Genomic DNA, 19409 nt, shown 5'->3' with positions numbered 1-19409 from the left:
ACACAGACAGACACACAGACACAGACACACACAGACAGACACACAGACACAGACACACACAGACACACAGACACACACAGACACACACACACACAGACACACACACACACAGACACATATTCACACACACACACACAGACACACACACACACAGACACACACACACACACACACACACATTCACAGACACATATTCACACACACACAGACACACACAGACACACAGACACACAGACAGAGACACACACAGACACACAGACACACACACTCACACACACAGAGACACATACACACTCCTGTGTCTCTCATCGCCGCCGGGAGCGGACGGGGGGAGCGCGCGGGGGCGCGCGCGCGCAGTTCCCGGCATGCAGCGGGCGCGGGGCCGGCAGGAAGATGGCGGCGCCGCTGGAGGAGTACGAGAAGGAGGCGGGATGCGTCCCCATCCTGCACCCGGAGGTGCGAGCGCCGCGCCGGGCGAGCTCGGGGCGCGGCAGCAGAGCTCGGGGCTCGGGGCGCGGTCGGGGTGGCACCCCCGCTACCGGAGTGCGCGGGGCCAGGCGGGCCGGCGGGCGGGGTGCGCGCGGGGCGGGAGGTGCGTCCCCCGCCGCCGGCCTGGGTGTGCGCGGCGGCGGCGGCCGGGGCGGGCCGGGTAGGGCAGGGCAGGACAGGGCAGGGCAGGGCAGGGAGGCGGCCGGGCGGGGCGGTGGCTGCGGGGTCCCTTGCGCCCTCCCCGGCGGTCCTGCCGCCCCCGGGCCGGGCCCGAGGCGGAGGCGGAGCCGCCCCGGGACTACCGCGGCACCGGGCCCCCGAGCGGCAGCGCCCCGACCCGGCCCGTCTGCCGGGGGGAACAGGGTCGGGAAGGAGGAATAAATGTTTCCCCTTGGGTTTGGCTGGCACTGGCCCGCGGCTTCCCTGCAGGTCGGGCCTGGCCCCGTCCAGCCCACCCCGCGTGTCGTGGGTTTATTTTGAGAGCAAACGGCCTCTCTGTGCCCGTGCGTGGGCCGGGCCGTGCGGGAATGGTTACAGGTAACGTGTAGAGGTCGTTTCGTGCCGTATTTTATATCCTTTTCTTGTGCCGCCCACGTTTAACAGCAGCATGCCTGCATTCTTGAGGAATAGTATGGTTGTTTTGAGATGTATTTTAAATAGTTTAGAAAAGCTTTTACGTGTGGAGTTGTCACCTGATATAATAAGGACTGTAAGAATAGATTTTTTTCTGCCTACAAAACGGATAAGTGCATATGCCAGGCTCCTGTTTTTCCTAAGCAGATGGTACTTTTTTCCTTAAACAACATCCTAAAAGACACCTTCTAGTTTATTTCATGACTGAAAAGGCTCTGTAGGCCTCTATATGTTGGTTGTGTATCCTGCCCACTCTACTTCTCTAAACTGTGCTCATGACTTTAGAATAGATCCCTCTATTCTAAAGTTTAAGTAGCAAAGTAATAAGCCCCAAATGAGTGTCTTGATTATTTTGGGGGGAGAAGGGTTTATTTTAAGTACACTGTTGCTACATGTTTCTTCAGACTAACTGGAGAATTACCCTCCTTAGCAATGTCTGATGTTTTTCAGAAGTGACACAAGTTTTCAGTAACAATCCAGACTGTGATGTTGATGTTCTTTGAAAGAAAGTGTTCTTAACTTGCAGAAATTTTAGATGGGCAGTCTAAAAATTTAAAATGGAATAAAAAGCATCTACAGTCTGTCAGAAAATCATTGTGTTTTAAAGATTGAAGATCAGTGTTTGTTAAATTAACTTTGAGTAATTACTATATAGCAAACTGAAATATCTCACTGTAAGTTGGTGATTTTAACTAGTTAATCTGGTAGAATTCTGTGCTATTACTTGTATAAAGTTGAATGTGTGTACAAAAGACGGGGAAGAAAGATAATACACGTTATGTGCTTTTACATCAACCTGAGTGTTTTAATATGCAATAAATATCACTTATCTAACTAGTTTGGAGGGAGTTTTATTTGGTTTTCCTGGAAATGCTGAGTATCTGACTAGACCTTATTTAGAGGGCAGTGTTTACATGGATGTCAGTAGGTGTTCTCTTATTTCTTAAAATGTGTTTGTGCATATAAGCTTCAGAAGAGAAGCATGTTTTTTCATGTTGGCGGTGAGACAGACTGGCTGTTCACAGATACTCCAGAAAAGCTCTTTTAAAAACTTAAGGATTCTGTGCCATAACAGAACATTATTGTCCCAGACCTGCCTGCTGAACAGTGCAGGGCATCTGTGTTGTCACTTTTGAAGGTCAGGGGCCTTAATACCTGGTGATTTCCCAGTTTTAAGAAAATATCACTATGTCCTTGTGTAAGTGGTGATGTTGGAATATTTAATCAGTTCCAACATTTGTACACATTTAAAACTGATGCTTTTTATAGGGCTGACAAAATCTCTACCAGTTTTTTTTATGTTTCATGCTACTGTTGTCTGTGTCGTGTGCCTTTTCCGTGTATTTTTTCTCTGCCTTTTTTTTTATGAGACTTGTTTCTTACTGTCTTGTGTCGACTTACTGTGTTGAGTAATTTGGATTACTTTCAAAATTTTTGAGTGTTGATGCCACAGTTTTCTTCCAGTTGTAAGATTACTAGTGGAACAACAAAGCTTACAAAAATAATTTTAGTGGTGAAGTATAACAAATAACATTAATTGCTCATGTAATAGTTATAGAATGATCTTACATGATAAATGCATGGAGAGGTCCTGGGTAACTGGTACAACTTGGAAATAGTTGTTAGAGAGGGTTATTTCTGGATGTCATTGTTCCTGAAAGTATCAGAGGAGGTAGTCTATTAGGTTCAGATTTTTTCATTAATGGTTTGGAACTAATATCAAAATGTCATTAATAAAACTTGCAGACAAACAAGCCAGGTGCTAAGCAGGGAGGACAGAACTCTACAAAACTATCTGGAAGTCATTTTATGCTGATAAAGCAAAGTGCACCTTAGTGCAGCTAGATTCAAATTGGTACTTAGAAGGTAAGGAACGTAGGCATGGGATTGTACCCCAAAATTTGTTGACTGGTGCGATACAAATATGAACAAGCAGTTCAGCAGAATTTCCCAGTATAATGCCTTGATTAAAAATATGTAGGAACAAGGAAATGGTTTTTGGCCGAGTGTGTGGTAATGGTAATGATGGAGGTTTTGTGTTTTAAAAGTCATTAAGAATATGAGAAGGAGTTAAAAATAATAATGCCTTATGGTAAAGTGCTTACAAAAACTCTGTTCATGTTGTTTGAAGTAGAGAGAACCATCTTTTTTCCCCCCTTCAGTTACTCTTAACAGGATCCAGTGACTAGAAAGTGAAGTTGAATGGGATCAAATTGAAAGCCACAAGTGGTAAATGCTAAGGGTGAGAAGTAACTGTAACAAAGAAAGAAGGGCAGTGATGAATTATCCGTCTCCTAAGGTTTTCAGCTTGTATTTGGATGCCTTTCTAGAGACCATATGCAAGTTTGTGAATTCCACAAATGGATAACTGAGCAGTGTTTCAAATATGGGAATATAGAGTGTAGACTGTGTTGGAGTGCCCCTGATTCTGTGATTGAGATACCACCACTTTCATATACATGAACTTTTCTGTGGGGTTGTTGAGTGTGTGGATGACCAAAGCGAGCCCTGTGGGTGTAGCTCTCCAGGTCGACAAGGCATTGGCTGCCTCTCAGTGTGAGGTGGTAGCTCCAGTATGAGATGTGCAGGGCACCACAGGATGGCACAGTAACACCGCACTAAGTAGTTCCTGCTGGCTTGTTTCCTCCCAGTGTGCAGGTTTCTGGTGACAGAATGGCAAGCTCTGCTTCATTTGATACAGTGTAGCCTTAGTAGGGGAATTCTACTCATGCTAGTTGTGCTTGTTATCCTTTGACTAAACTATTTTAATAGGCCTGTGGCCTACTGGCTTTAAATTCCTTGGGTTTTCTCAACAAGAATGGCTTCCTGACTGTTCTGTGGTAGGTGATGATAGGTCTGGATGTTTTATTCTGAAATTCAAGGGATGGGAAGGGAGAAATCTTTAGAAAATGGATTTTGTTTGCATTGCTTCTTTGTGTTTGGAAAATATTCTAAATGTGGCCTAATATGGGCTGAACTGAAAGGTATTTCAGCTGTTGAAGGCTGCATCTCTTCCTAAATGATAAGAACTATTACTGGGGAGAAAGATCTGTTCTGTTACTGCAATGTGGTGCATTCACCAGTGTCAGGTGGTGTGGGATATATTTGAGAAAGATTGAAGTTATTGGTTATTACAGATCTCTTTTGGCATTAGAGAAGTCTCAGCTGAGAACAATCTTCCTGCAAAGTTGGAAGGAAATTTTAGGAGTTTTGGGCTCTGTCAGACAGGGTTTTTTCCAGATGGAAGCCTTCATTTTTATTGTTGTTTCTCTCCCTGTAGTTCAATTTGTAACTACCGAGGAAGCCAGAAGCGTGATATCTCCTTGTATTCCTTGTTGGCAGTTTGAAGATCACAGGGAAACCTATTGTAGATAGCTTTGGCTCTAATTTTTTTCTGTTTAAAATGTCAGTGAAAGCCCTGACTTTACAGTCCAACTCTGTTCCCTGTCAGATTTTGTAGATATTGTTGGGCCTGTACTGGGGTGCAGATTGTTCTTAGTTGTCCTGTGCAAGTACAGGACTTGCTGTGTCGCTCAGTCATGATCACTCCAGCAACAGGTCTTACATTTGTGAGCTCATTCAAAGATCAGGTATCGGTTATTATATTACTTAAAAAGGAGGATGGAAATGTGATGTCTCAGACAGATTAGGATGCTTAATATTGAAGAGTGAGCCTTGCTTTGTGTATCATGGGTGGCTTCAGAGGCTGAGGCCAGAGACAACTGCAGATACAATCCAACCTTATATCGCAGGTGCTGAAGTGTGAGGGTTTTTTTTTAATGTTTTATTGCCAGAATAATACTTAAAAGTAAAGAAAATAAAAAACACAGTAATAGATCATATTGTACAGTTGGGAAAGTTTCCCCCAAGTTTAGTTAATCTCTTTGGGACTTCAACCTGTTTCTAGTCTGAATGTAATTTATTTCTTTTCATTACATCTTGAGAGATAGCTATCCAGATATGTCTATCGGTATTTATTTAATATGCTGATGATTATCAGATCCCTGCACTGCTGTATGGTATGAAGTCCTGCTGATCCTTTTGAGTTTCTCGTGTTCTTTCAGTGTTTTCGTGGCTTTGCACTCTCCGCAGAAGCTGTTGCAGGGCTGAACTTGAGAACAGACCTCTGTTCCAATAGTCACACAGTTGCTGTAGTAAAGCACCCTCTGAATGCTCTGTCCCTGGAAGTATTTCAAGGGCAGACTGGATGGATCTCTGAGCAACCTGGTCTTGGGAAAGGTGCCCCTGCCCATGTCAGGGAGGTTGGAACTTCAAGGTCCCTTCCAACCCAGGCCATTCCGTGATTCCCCATATATATATTTGTACTTGTGCCCAGATAATGACCCACCTCAAGGTCTTTTCCGTCCTTTTGAGATAGTTTCTAGGATTGACCTTCATTTTTATATAGGACTTTGCTCTTGTTGATGTCTAGAAATCCTTATTCTGGTCTGTCCTGACCTTCCCCAAGTTGTATCAGAACACTGATACAGAACTTTGTCTCAGAAGCCAATATTATTCATTCCCCATTCCCCTTTCCCTCTGCCCGCTTTGACCCCAAACCCCTCAGTTTAACTGAGCGTAATTTACCTCTGGGTTGTGGACAATGGTGAAATAGACTGGGGTCAAGGTACAAGTTCTGAAGAATGCCTGGTGTCCTCTCAGAAGGGCTTTCATATTAACATTTCTCTGAGGTTTTAAAAATGGGAGCTACTGAAAAGACCAAGAGGGGTTTTTTTTTGACCAGCATAGTCTTTTAACTAGGACAGTATGTAACAGTCACAAAACAAATCATAAGCATAAAGCTTGTTAACCTCTAATTTTTAATACATGTGAGATAGACCAATTAACTTTATATTCTAATTTCTCAATAAAATATCAGACAATACTGAATCAAACACTTTGGACATTAACTGTATTTGACCATTACTACCACTTATCAACTGAAAGGACTAGGTTTGATTTCCTGTGAGGCCACAGTGTCAGTCTTTGCTAGTCTACTACTTTACCAGAATTTGGTTTTTGTAAGTTCTGTATCAAAACCTGGAAAAAACAGCAATAGCTTAAAGTGGTTACCATTTATAACCCATGTCTTATTTTATCCACATCACTGTAGTTTCTTCTGGCTTAATGAAAACCCATTCATTCACATATTCAGTTCATTCAAATATTTATATATTTTGGACGATATGGTTGACCCGAGCAACCCGTATTTTAGAGAGGTTTAGTATTTGTTGTTCTGTTAGAAAGCACTTTCTTGTGGCAGCAGGATATGATTTAAAATTTCTGGCTAGACTGTTTTTGTTCTGCACTTGTTGAACATTTCCAAATTGTGGCTTGGTGTTTTTATTACAGTTCTATCATTCTTACTTTGTAATCGTTAGAAATTTATTAAATTCTTTTGTTGCTAGGATGATGCTTGCCCTTCTAGGGATAGGGATGTATTGTGTTCTTTTGCTAGCATTTCAGGTTTTGGAATTTTTCTAGTTTGTCATGGTCATCATTAATGCTTCTCTTGCCATTTTTACAAGACTTTTTTTGCAGTTGTTCTCACTTCCCTTGTAAACTGCATTTTTTCAACACTGGGCTTTTTCTCAGTGATAAAATTGTGGCTTCTTGGGCATCTAGTAAAACACTTAAAATAGATTTCAACTATTTACAGCTTTTTTTACCTATTTTCTTCTGATTTGGGCAGTAATTGATTTTGAACTTTCTGAGACATCCCTTCTTAAAGCATCAGTGATAAATGTCTAGTTTGACCCAAATTTGTGTTGATTCACTTTGCCTTGACTTGTTAGGAACAGGCTTTGTTTCTTCTAGATTTCGTAAAAGATTAGTCTTTCAGCAGCATGTATCTCACTGTGTTTGCCTGTTTGCTCAGGAAAGTAATGAGACTTTATAAATGCAGAAGAGGGTTTATGGAATTAAGGAGGAAAATGTTTGCTGTTTGCTTGAAACTGGACAGTATTGCCATTGGTACTGACATGCTTAGGCAGGAGCAGCCTCAGTAATTGCTGTTTCTGCACGCACACCCTTGTCTGGCTTTTCAAAGACAATATGAGATAAAGATTCGACATTCAAGGCAGTTTTGTAGTTGAGAGTAACACTGGACTGTTTCAAATGAGACTGTAGAGAAAAGTAGAAAGCTTTTTCTGAAGTCAGAGGCAGTGTGGCTTAATTGAAGCCTTGGGCCTGACATGCCCAGCACGTGCTGTAACATTTGACAACAATTTGTCTTGTGCAATTTTGAAATGTAGTAATTTCTTCCTATGCATTTAGGGTGCCCTGAGGATTGTAGAAGTGTCTTCTTTTATTGTCACTGTAAGAGGGGAAGGTATCAAAAATGGAGGATAGTGGGAATGCTGCAGTGAGAGCTAGGAAAGCTGCTTCAGATGGGGAGAATATGACTAAGAAGGAAGAAGCACAGTAGCAAGAGAGAGAGGACATCAGAGTGCTTTAAAAACACTTGTATTGCTGGCTCTGAAGGAGGTGATTTTTACAGTTGAGTTTCAGCTGGTCTAAAGCCATGGTGGAACCAGACACAGCCCATTCCCCTTCCCGAGGTAAGCTCTTGCAATTGTGTGGCAATTGTGGGACAATTGGTAGGTGAATTGGGGAGGTTCTTGCTTTGTGAGTCTGTGACCTGATCTAACTGAAACCATCACTGTGCTGTTGTGAGAACCAGTGAGAGTTAATGGAGAAGGTACAGCTGGGACCATGAGTGTGACCACTGCCTGATGGCAGGTCAGTTTTAGCTTGTCTTAAGGATGTGAAACCTACCTTTGAATGCTTCCAGCTGCACTCACCTGCCAGTGATGCTTGTCTGGTCCCAGGATGAGCCAGTTCAGGGAAGGAGATCAGTAGAAAATGCATCCAATAAAAAACCTCTCAATAACTTCTTGCCAGTTCATTAAAACTACTCACGGTAGGATCAAGTGCACTGCAGTATTAACCGAAGGTAGGTGGTGAGGTGGCAGGACTGATTTGGAAGATGGACAGAATGGGACTGTTTGTAACTGTGAGACCTTATTTGCTGCAGAAAGTTGACGATTAGTGTGACTGGAAACACCTTTCGTCCACTTCCTAGTTGTGGTGGGTAAACCAGCCCATGTTTATCGTAGGTGAGAATGGGAGTTTACTTAGCTAAGACTGTTCGTTAGAAGCTCCATTTGCTGCTTCAAAAGTTGTGATGGGAATGGTGAATTGAATTCTTTTACAAGGGTTGAGCTTCACTTGTACTAACTTTTTTTCTGTATCTGCCAAGAAGAAAAGAGCATCCATACGTAGGCTGACTGCTCATTGTGTAATGTGCACTTGCCAGTGCTCTAATTCTTGATTTAATCTTTCTACTGGCTTGATGTTAGCAGGTTTGAAAATTGAATGAAAAACCTTGATCTTTGAAAAAGAATTTTCAGAATATCCTTTTCTATGAATTTTCAAAAAGAGGGCTTATTTTCTCCAAGTAGCTGAGTGTCAGCAAGATACATACTTGGGTGCATTTTGAGGTTCAGCACTTTAATGTGAAACGAAATACATATTTCCCTCTTTAATCTCATGACTGGCTACTACTGCTGGGTCTCTCAGGGATTTTTATGGTGGGTTTTTTTTTATGTTGCGGGATCTTCAATCTCATGAGACCTAGACCTGTGTAAATCACTTAGAAAAAGAATTTCATTTGGAACTTTTCACCTGGAAGAAGTTTCATTTCTGCCAAAAGAATTGTGTTCTGCTGAGAATATAATACAACATTCTTCTAAGAGAAAGCCAAAAACATGTATGTATGTGTTAATGTAAGTTGCTGACTAAACAAAAGCTTTAAAGTGAGCTTTAAACCATGGTATTTTAAACTTTTAGTTTTTTTAACCTTTAAAAATGCTTGTAAATGCAGCTGTTTTAAATAGCACTTGTTGGTGACGCTTTATGTGCAAATACAAGGCCTTCCAAAAAGCCTATTTGTGACGCCATTGCTTGCTAAAGTGTAACACTGTTCAATTTAGGAGCATCTGTAGGAAATAACTAGAAAGCAGTTGATTGGTTGTGGATAGTTGTTTTGAAGGAACAGATTTGCTCATTACCAGCTGCGCTTTAAATTGCAGGAGCTCTGACCTCTGTGTAGAGTGGATGGATTAAGGGCTCTAGTTGAGCATCTCTAACTTGTTATGTAAAAAATTACATTACGTTGGGGAGTGTGCAGAATGTGTGATGGCTCACTTGCTTGTGGGTGGAACTCTGTCAGCAAAAGGAACCACTTTATGACATTTGAAATGGGGCTTTTCTCAAATTATTTCACTGCTCTTTAAAGAAAGCATTGCCAACTTTCACTGTGACTTGCTTTTTTTTTTAAAAAAAGAAGAGTATTAGTTACAGATTTTTCCCATTGTTTATGTATTCTATCATTAGCTGCTTCAGGGTTTTTCATAAATGCATCTTTTCTTTTGGCATGTCAAGAAACCATGCAAATAGACCAAAAATTTGGGAGTTAAACTAAACAGACTTCAAAAGATACGGTAAAATTTCAAAAGTAATGGAAAACAGTGACAGAATTACCACTGAATGGAAGTTACTCATTTTGTGTAATTTAAGGCTGTAATAGGGATTGGGGAGAATCCTTGCAGAAATTGTAAGGGTCAAAGTAAGGCAAGGCTGATATTATAAATTTGCAAGCCAAACACCAAACTTTTTTTTTTAATGCATTGCTTGAGCAGTTAAAAAGAAAAAGTGATACTGCACACTTTTTTTTTTTTCCTGTGGAGAATGTGATCTGGTTTAGGTGAAAGTTCTCTGGCATGTATTAGCTAAACTGAAGGTGTTTGTGAATCATCCCAGTTCAGACAATCTCAACAACTCAGAGCTGCTGAACACTCTGGCTCCTCAAAATGATGAACCTTCATAGCCCTACAGAATTCTGGTTTTGGCTGGGACTTCATTGGTCTATGAGAAGGGTCAGACTGCTCCCACTTGATGGCAGCCAACAGCTAGTCAGGTTAGTGGGTACAGCAGTACATGGAGAGAGTAACCAGTTTCTAGAGAAGGAAAAGCTGTTCTTCTGATGCCTATAAAGAATTAGATGTGATTCTCGCTAAAATTAAGAGATGATCATTTTACCCTCAGCTTAGTGACTTTCTGTGTTGAAGATTAGGTGAAGGAAAGTGATCATAAACTTCAGAAGGGGGTTTTTGATTAAAAATATTAAAATACCAACAGTATTTTTTGTGATTAATTTGTGAGCATTTTTCTATTAATGCTGGGTCATGAGTAACTAGTCTTTATGTGTATATATATGAGTGTGGATGTGTATAATATATAACTATATAGAGATTTATATGTGTAGATTCTTGCACCTTTTTAAAAGTAGGAGGAAAACAGCTAAAAAATATGATACAGTAGTAAATAAATGAAGGACTGGGAAATTGAACACTCAAATATGGAGGAAGGAATTCTTTAATATGAACCTCCAGTAGTTCCAGCTGTGTGCAACACACATACGTGAGGATTGTTTTGTTATTTAGCTTCTCTGAAATAGTTGCAGTCACTTCCTATTTTGTTATGATTTTTTTGACTGCAGCTATATATGAAAATGATGTAGTCATCAATTGAAAGAGAAATTGCTTTGTTTTTATTAAGAAACAAAAGCATTAGTATGCAATATTTTATGGAAGACAATGCTTTTAGTGCTAAATTTTTTATTTTAAAACGTATTAGCATTTTCTCTTTAAGTCTCAATGATCTTGGTCACCATTCAGAATTTGAGTATCTGGTTTTGAACATGGTATCACTTCCTTGCAGCAATTGCATAATGGTGAAGGAAAAGCAGTCCCAGCCATCTGTTAATGCTACCAGGGCCATGTGGAGCAGCTGCAAGCAGCAGTTTCTGCCTCCCTTCCTTATGTCCAAGCAGACACATCAACCTATTCACATCCTACTGCTATTTGTAATTGTGAATTATAAAATTGCTCTCTCACAATAATTCAGTCTTGGTCATCTTATTCTTTAATGCATAACTTCTTTTTTTTTTTCTGAGAATACTCCTCTCAGAATTTTCCTTAAGCTTATTTCATTTAAGCTTTTTTATTACAAAAGGTTAAAAGTTTTGAGTATTATGGGGAAATGAGCATAACTTTACTTGTGCATTTGGTTATGAGGAGGATTGATTGGGAATGCTGGTATTAGCACATCTTCCAAAAATTAACATTTATTTTTCCCTCTCATTCCCCTGCACTTTGTCTTTTTTCCCCTGCGGGGTCCTGTTTTCCAGAGGAGGTTCCCTTTTCTTCTCTGTGTTGTTTCTTTTTTCCAAAACACCTTTAACTTTTTTCTTTTCTTTAAAGCGTTATTCTCTCTTTGGAGTTTTTTCCTGCACTGCATTACTTACGCGTCTGTGCGAGCTGTCTGCACACTTTGTAACTAATGAGTGATGGCAAACTCGTCACGAATGCACAACAGTGATTGGGGCACTGTCAGAGAATAGTCACTGAAGTGGGAAGCTCATCTTGAAGAAATGACCCTTGATAGTAATTGAGGAACCAAATTTGATTCTTATGAGTAAGGAAGATCTGTCTTTCTTGCAGTCTTCTAAGCCAACCAACTCTAGCAGTTTCTAAGTAGAATCATTTTCTTTAACCTGTCAGCCTGACATCCTTGAATATTTAAAAGCTGGAGTGTGTTGTTCCATGATTACTTAGTCAAATTAACAATTGACAGCTGCCAAAATATTCCTGCTACCTTCTGTTTACTTGCCTTCCCTCTGTTAATGGCTCTGGAGAAACAGATTCAACTTGCTGTCCTAGTAAAAGATTGAGTGTTTTCTGTTTGTCATTGATCCCTCTGCCCCCCGTTCCTCCCGGGAATCGCGTGGGCGCAGCGTGGCCACTGCCCCGAGCACCGAGGCTGGCTTGAGTCAGGCAGCAGGAGCACAGCCAAGAGCAGGGGGGGAGAGTGGGCAGAGAAATGACCTTTCTCTTCTGGTAATGTGAACTGCTCATTTGGCTCAAGTCAGACTTGGAAATGGCTCCTTGAAACAGAATTAAATAAGTGGAGATTTACTGTTTGCTACCTGCTTATTGTAACTCAGTGAAATCAAGCTCTGCTCTACTACCTTCTGTTTAGTTTTCCTGACTTTCAGCTGGAGAAGAGCTGTTGCCACTAAAGATCAAAGTACTGAAGAACAAATGTGCTTGGGTTTCAATGAGTTTTTCATCTTTTAATTAGCTGGTAGTGTTTTTTAACGGTGGAGCATCATTGAAAAATTAAATTTTCCTGAAATAAATATTTTCATCATGACGGGACAAATACTTTAACACTTGGGAATATTGTTGAAGCCATTTGTGAATGTGGCTTATATCCTAGGCTGAAAATATTATGTTGTTGCTTTATTATCAGTCTGTTGTATCATATGTTTAAAGAAAGTCATAGTAGTTTCAAGAACTTTAAGCATTTTCCTAAAATTTGTGTGAGCACTTATGAATTTAGAGAAGCTTCATTCTTTTAGATGAGAATTTAGTAATTTTGTCATTATTTTCACTTTTTTATGCTTATTTCTGTTCCTTTAATAGTGAGAGGCAGATAACCTAGGTTAGTTTAGGATGAAGTTGAACTTTCTCTTCTGTCCAGCAGGTTGGAAGAAGTAATATCTCTATTTTGTCTGCTTTAATTTTCTGTTAAACTCGAAAAAAAGATGCTGGCCGAATGTCGTAATTTCTTTCTGGCTTAGCTGCTGATTCAGCATGACTGACACTGGGCAAACTCCCCCCTGGTGTGGCACCAGCTCAGTTGGTGCTGCTCGGTCTGAACACGCTGTGAGACACCTGGAACAGGCAGCTTGGGTCGGGCAACCTGCTTAGGGACGTGCCTGCCCATGTTGGGGCACAGCGGATTGTTGTGCCTGTGTTGAAACCATTGTGTTTGGTAGCAATGCATATAGAAAGTGATTGTGTTTAGTGTCCTCAGCTTTTTAATTGACAGTCTTTTAAATTGCTATGCTAAACATTTAAAAACCTTGCCAAAGAACTGTTAGAAAGGTTAAACGTTTGCTAGTTCTTAAGCTTTGCTGTGGTTTGTTCTGAGCCATGTCTTTTACATGGCCTGTAATGGGTAAAGAGATGTAAGCAGGTATAGACTTGTAAGGAATTCTGGTGTCTCTACAAGCTGTATTAAGTAACAGAGTTGACATCCTTGCATATTTAGTCTTAGCTTTTCCACTTTTAAATGTTGCGTTGTCTTACTGCTGTCCTTTTTTTCAGTCTTAGTAGTTTAAATATACTGTCCTTGACAAATTAATTACTTTCCGTAATTTGGCATTTGAAGTCTCTCCGATTGTTTGCAAATCTGTAGTGTATTCAGATTAAACAATCACAATACTCTCCTTTTCTGATTCTTCTTTTTCAAATAACTGGAGAAACACATGGCAGAACTTGACCAATGGCTGGGCAGATACACAGAAGAGTTTACATTTATGCTTTTCTTATTTGAACAACAAATGCTTCAGAAAACATTTATGTCTCTCTAGTATAGTATTAGAAATGATGTGTTTCAATTACAGGAATTTTTTTGTCTTTTTAAAGGGCATAGTTTGAACTTCTTGTGAGGTTTAAGAATGTGCTTTTGGGTTTCAGTGCTGTTCATTGAATAACTAAGAATTTTGCTGTTCTGTTGGAAGTGACTATTGGTAGGACCATATACATGTCAGGCATAAGGTTGTACCAGGTTGACTGAAGTAATTTGAAGTCTGATTATGTCTGTTTTTTCCATTGGTGGGTGTATGTGTCCACTCCAAAAGCAAAGGTGGCTAGAAGTTGAATTCTGTTGACTGACTATTAGTGTATCACAAGCTATAACATTTGGGAAGTTGAGGTGTTGAATTGCAACAGTTTTAGTTTCCTACCAAGCTGATACTTAATCAGACTAGTAGACTTTCTAAACAGAGACATAAATTACCAGACTGTTCTCAGAATTGCCTCAGACTGATATGGACTGCGAAATCAAAGGCTCAAGGTTCAAGGAGAGAATTTGGCGGCTGTGTTTGGTAGGCACAGAGGTAACACCTTTAGCAGATAACCAGGTTTGCATTCACTTGGTGTAGGTCTCCTAATGATCTCCTACTTGAGGCTGTCAGTTGATTTCCTGTTACTGGGAACTTGTGCAGTTAAAATGTTGGAAATCTCTATTATATTCTCTTTATGGTTATTTCTTTCTATAATAACTAGGAAAAACTACTCTTCTGCATTTATAGTACTGTGTCCTAGCCCTGCACATGATTTTCAGAACCCTGAAAAATATTCCTTTTGGTTCCTGGCTGCTGCCTTGCTTCTTTCATTTTTGCACTGTCAGCCAAGCGTAGTGTGTACCAGCATTATTTTCACTGACTTGGTCCAAATCACCTGTCACCAGGTGATTCAGGTACTACTGTGATAACTCAATATCCAAGTTCTCTTTTCTTTTGATTCCTGCTAGCGTTTTGGCTTAGGAACCAAGAAGTTACTCTGCAGATGAGTCATAACCCAGGCACTGGAAATGCCATGTAAGAGTTAAACTCAGTAAAATGACACTGACAGCAGTGAGTGTGCTGCTGTGAGCCAACATGCAGGTGCCTCGTTGCATAGATAGTACTGAGTGATATATTTTGAGTCTAGGACTGGGAATCTGTGTCCTGGCTGCAGGGAACTGACTGTATTGATTGAGAAGTCAGATTTTATTTGCTTTCCTGTGATTTGTCCTAAAATACTTTCTTCCAAAATGAGCGGTGCTTGCATCTTCTTTTCAGGTATATCTAAAGTCATCCTTTTTTCCACATTTCACACTGTGGTATAAAAGACTCTTGGTATGATGTTGGAGGATCTGATGTTCATATACCTTTCAGGATTTTAGGAATTGTTGGAATGATTCTTAAATATAAAACATGAACTCAACTCCCTTAGTAAATTGCGAAACTTCAGGTTCACTATATTTGTTGTGAGTCTTTATATTAAGCAAATGGGTTGTGTCTGCTCATGTATGTCTGGCAGAAAAGAGGGAAAACTGCTTTTTTGCTTACTCATGTTACGTCACGCATAACCTGCTGTCGCCTCAAACCTTTTTTATAGCTTCAACTATTCTGCATTAATGTGTACTGAAACTTTCAAATTTTGTTAAAACCTGTGTTTCAGAGACACTCTCTGTACCAAAGGAAACTAAAGATTATATATTTTTTCAAGTTAAGGGCACTGTCGTCAGCTTTAAGGCATTAGAAAAGTGGTACCTGTGCTGTAGCAGGAGCAAAGGAATGTCATCTCACTTTTTTGAATGTACATGGTTAATAGTTAATATGTAGGGTTTTGTTGTATTCCCATAAATGTTTTTATGAAAACATTAGTATCATAAGACTGATTTCATGATTGCTCTAGGCTTGATTTAGGACATAAATTTTACACTGCTTGAAAATGTTCTCTTGACCGGCTAATGCAGCTCAAGGGGGCAGAAACCTGATTTGCATGCTTGAAGTGGTCAGGAAAATGCAGTTTAAGAAAAATAGTGTTCTCTGGTACAGTAATACCTGACTGAAAAGCAGCCCAAGTTTCTCAGTTTTCTTTTAATAATTGTTGGATGAGACACTTTTTCCTGTGCAATAGCTGTGGAATGCTAAGAAATACATCAAATTACTGTCTCCTCATCAAGATGCTCCAGGACAATGAATTTTCTTTGTTCTGGCCTCTGCCTACTTATCCTTTAGCTTTTCATGGTCTTTACTTTCTCTTTTTTTTAGTTGTAATGATCTCTGATATCTTTTCCAGCATGTTTTACTCTGGATAACACTCTGGCTTATCTAATAGCTGGGGAAAAAATGGTTTGGTTAAGCTGTTACCTTCTTCAAATACAAAGTGAAACTGTGTTTCTGAACTGTGGGAGACAACTGGATGTCAGCAAATGCCCTGTTATATTTTTAGGTTGTCTCTGCTGTAGAGATGGCAGCAGAGCAACCTTCCTGCTGGGCTGGCAATGCTTAACTGGTCCTTTAGTTTTTCAGGTTTGGAAAGAAAAATTAATTGACACAGAATAACATTGTGGTCAAGAAAAGATGTAATCTGACAATCACTTAGGTATTGTGTGACATGGAAAAAAATGTTTTTCTGAAGAAAAGTCATGTATAAGAACAACTCTATTTTCAAAATAAAGACTTGTGCTGCACTAGTTGTCAGTGTTACTGACAGATTGGATTGCCAGCATCCAGTTTCCAGGAATATTGGCTGTATTTTTACAGCCAAGATGAGTAGCAGTCTGGATTAAGAGAGTCGGAGAGCAATTGAACTCCCATCCTGTCAACAGAGAGCTGGTTAATGTTGTCCCAGGAACTAAGAAAACACTTTGGTTGACCAGCCACAACTGGGCACAGTAAGAAGTTACTTCTCATTGTGACCAAGAGCAGCTTTTGCAGAAATTACTGCATAACTGAGAGAATGTGAGGAACAGGGAAGTTACTCATCTTGGCAGTAGGAAGTCTCCCTGCCTTAATACATCTCTTTGTCACCTTGGCTATCAGGGCAACATCTGCCTCTTGGGAAAAGTAGTGGTGGGGATTTGGGACTGAATCCTTGTTAACGTTGGGTGCGCTACATGATCATTGTCTTAACTCATTTATCTTCATTTTTGAAAAAAAAAATAAAAGTGTGTCTAGTATAATAGTGAACAAGTTGGCCACTCATTTCAATAATTAACTGAATGTTGGAATCGTTTAATTAAACACCTTTCCTAAGGTGTTTAAAAGTGTTTCCAGGTTTAGGTTAAAGAAAAAAATTCTGCTCATGGAATTATACCTTGGGGAAAACTGAGTGAAAGTAAATAATGCATTTTAATGAAATGAATCAAAATGATTTTTTAGAACTTTCGGAGAGCTTGCTGCTTTTTTTGTTATTTTCACACTTTATGTAGCTGTGCTGAACTGCATGGTGGATACTGTAGCTGATGCCTCTGTGTATGTGTAACAAACAGAAAATCATCCAGAAGATGTTCAGTTTCAACTTGCTGAGCTTTCACATGCAGAAAGTTTGTAAAGAAAAATGATGTGTTGCTGCCCTAGTGATCTCTCAATGCAGTGTTTGAATATATCCAGGGAAACAGTGAGCCTGGAAGTGTTGCCCTTCATCAACAGAATGAAGTCAGGGAGCTGTATCTGGTGAAAAACATGTCATGGCTGTGCCATTTATGTCTGAGGCCCATGGGTTAAACATACACAGATCAGCTCTGAAGCTTGGACTGGAGCTGAAGAATCAAAAAGCATCAGTAGGGTTTAGTCAATGATATTAATCATTCCTAGTTACTTGTTTTCTAGAAGGTTTTGACTGTGCTATTTGAAATACACCATTTATTTGTAGTAACAGAGTGAGACTTTATTCATGGCGAGTAGCTTTTTTAGTTATGCTGTGTCATTTATAAAAGCAAAGTAAATCAAAACAAAAAATACGAAACCAAAAACAATCAAAGCAAATTTTTGTTACATTTTGTTAACATTCTGTAAAATTATCCTACTCTAGGATTTGTCAGAACTCTGCAATTACAAGTCATATTTCTGTAAAGTGTACGGGGAAATATGGTGGCCTGCATTCCAGTACGTAGAAATGTACCACTCTCGCATTTAGGTAGTTTTAGTTTTGCTTATAAAATTTTTTATTTCTGAGAAACTTGTTGATTTGGGTGTTCTAAAAGCAAACTTGTCTTTTTTAGGAAATAAAACCTCAAAGTCATTACAACCATGGATATAGTGAATCTCTCGGACGGAAAAGCCACATTGATGATTACAGCACTTGGGATATTGTTAAAGCCACACAGTAAGTTTATTTTTGACTGTTAGATTTGCCTGTGTCTGTATTAATTAGAAAAGTAAAATGGATTGTATTATGTGTGTTAAGTGGAAGAGAAACTGTATTTGTCAATATGATAGTGGAAGATTTTAGGAGTGAACTCTATAAAATTACAATTGCAACAAATTTACGAGCATTGTATGAAAATATATGGGAGAAAATATGGTAAATTGTAAACATAGGGTTGCTGAGCAGTTTGTTGGAAGAGAGCATGAAGTTTTCTTCCTGTTGATACTGATGTTTATTTTCTGTAGGTGGTGGTTAAGAGGTATTTTCAAACAGAAAGTAAACCCACCAAATACCATAAGGCTTAAGAGTAAAACAAATAATGCTGCTAATATATTAATTGAGTGTTATTAATGGATATACTTTTTCTACTAAAATGATGTAGTTATTCACACTTACAGAAACACGTATGTATGAAAATAGGTGATCTTATCTTCTATCTTTTGTCCTCAAAAATCAGTATTCACATAGATTAAAAAATCTGCTGACTCTCTTTTTAGTTCAGATCTAATGTATATAAGATGTCACAATAAGTTTTTTTGTAAAAAAGGGCCACTCATCGGTCTCCTAGCACAGTATCCCCAAACAGTTCAGTAAGTTCAATCAAAGTGTAGCAAAAATAGAATAAAAATAATTTTCAGTCTCTTTGTTTGGGTGGTTTTTTCCCCAAGTCAGTTTCTCCTGTGCAAGAAAGTAGTTATGTTATTGTTGAAATATACATGAAAGTCAAGAACATAGTTCCTTCAATTTTATGATAAGGAAAAAAATGGGATGAAAATGTTTGAAATTCATCTGTGTTTTATATATGCTATGTGGCTGTAGAATTGTATTTTTAGATATTTTTATTGACACTAAATTACAGAGAAATAAAACAATGTTAGCAAAATAATGCATTTGATTTTATGTTTTTCAGCAAGGAAAAGTAAGAGCTTGCAAACTCCATGCATTTTTCCATAAGTGTTGTTCTATATTTTATTGAACTGTGTCAGTGCTTTATCTTCTCGCTCTGTAGATTGGACACATTGAATTAACACGCTCATACACTGAGAGCTACAAATCTGGTAGCCTCCTATAATCACATTAGGACTTTTTATAGGAAAGAGTGGTTCTCATTGAAGAGTGTATTGGTATTAGTACTTTTTTTCCATGATGCTCCTCATGAATTCTTCCACAGACCTGGGGCCCTGGGCATGCTTTAAATCAAAACCAGTCTCTTTCTGTTTTTATTTTGCTGAAACTTCTGCTGGAATAAAAGTGGTAGTATTTGATTTTAGTATTTATGAATACAAAAACCACTTTTCACTGGCTTTGTTAAAACATGTCCAAGAGTATCTACGTAGCTTTAAATATTGTAGTGTCTCAGTCCTCCATCTGCAGGTGTAAGAATATGTGTGTAATTTTTTGTCATATTTGGTTACAGCAAAATTGTTTCATTCATAGGAAGTTTTCACTGTG

At 39.3% G+C, this 19409-nt stretch overlaps 1 protein-coding gene across 1 annotated transcript in view; it reads left to right on the top strand.

Annotated features, from left to right (window-relative positions):
* The first annotated feature begins 348 nt into the window (after positions 1–348).
* Positions 349–19409, top strand: part of ZDHHC17 (zinc finger DHHC-type palmitoyltransferase 17) — a 66083-nt gene continuing 47022 nt past the window's right edge. The window contains exons 1-2 of the mRNA XM_071552182.1: positions 349–456; positions 17812–17915. Of these exons, the coding sequence (XP_071408283.1) occupies positions 394–456; positions 17812–17915 (167 nt within the window). The 5' untranslated portion in view covers positions 349–393. The remainder of the gene's footprint in view (positions 457–17811; positions 17916–19409) is intronic.

This window comes from Pithys albifrons, chromosome 3 (genome assembly GCF_047495875.1).
Source record: "Pithys albifrons albifrons isolate INPA30051 chromosome 3, PitAlb_v1, whole genome shotgun sequence".
NCBI lineage: Eukaryota > Metazoa > Chordata > Aves > Passeriformes > Thamnophilidae > Pithys > Pithys albifrons.
This window is presented reverse-complemented; position numbering and strand designations above follow the sequence as displayed.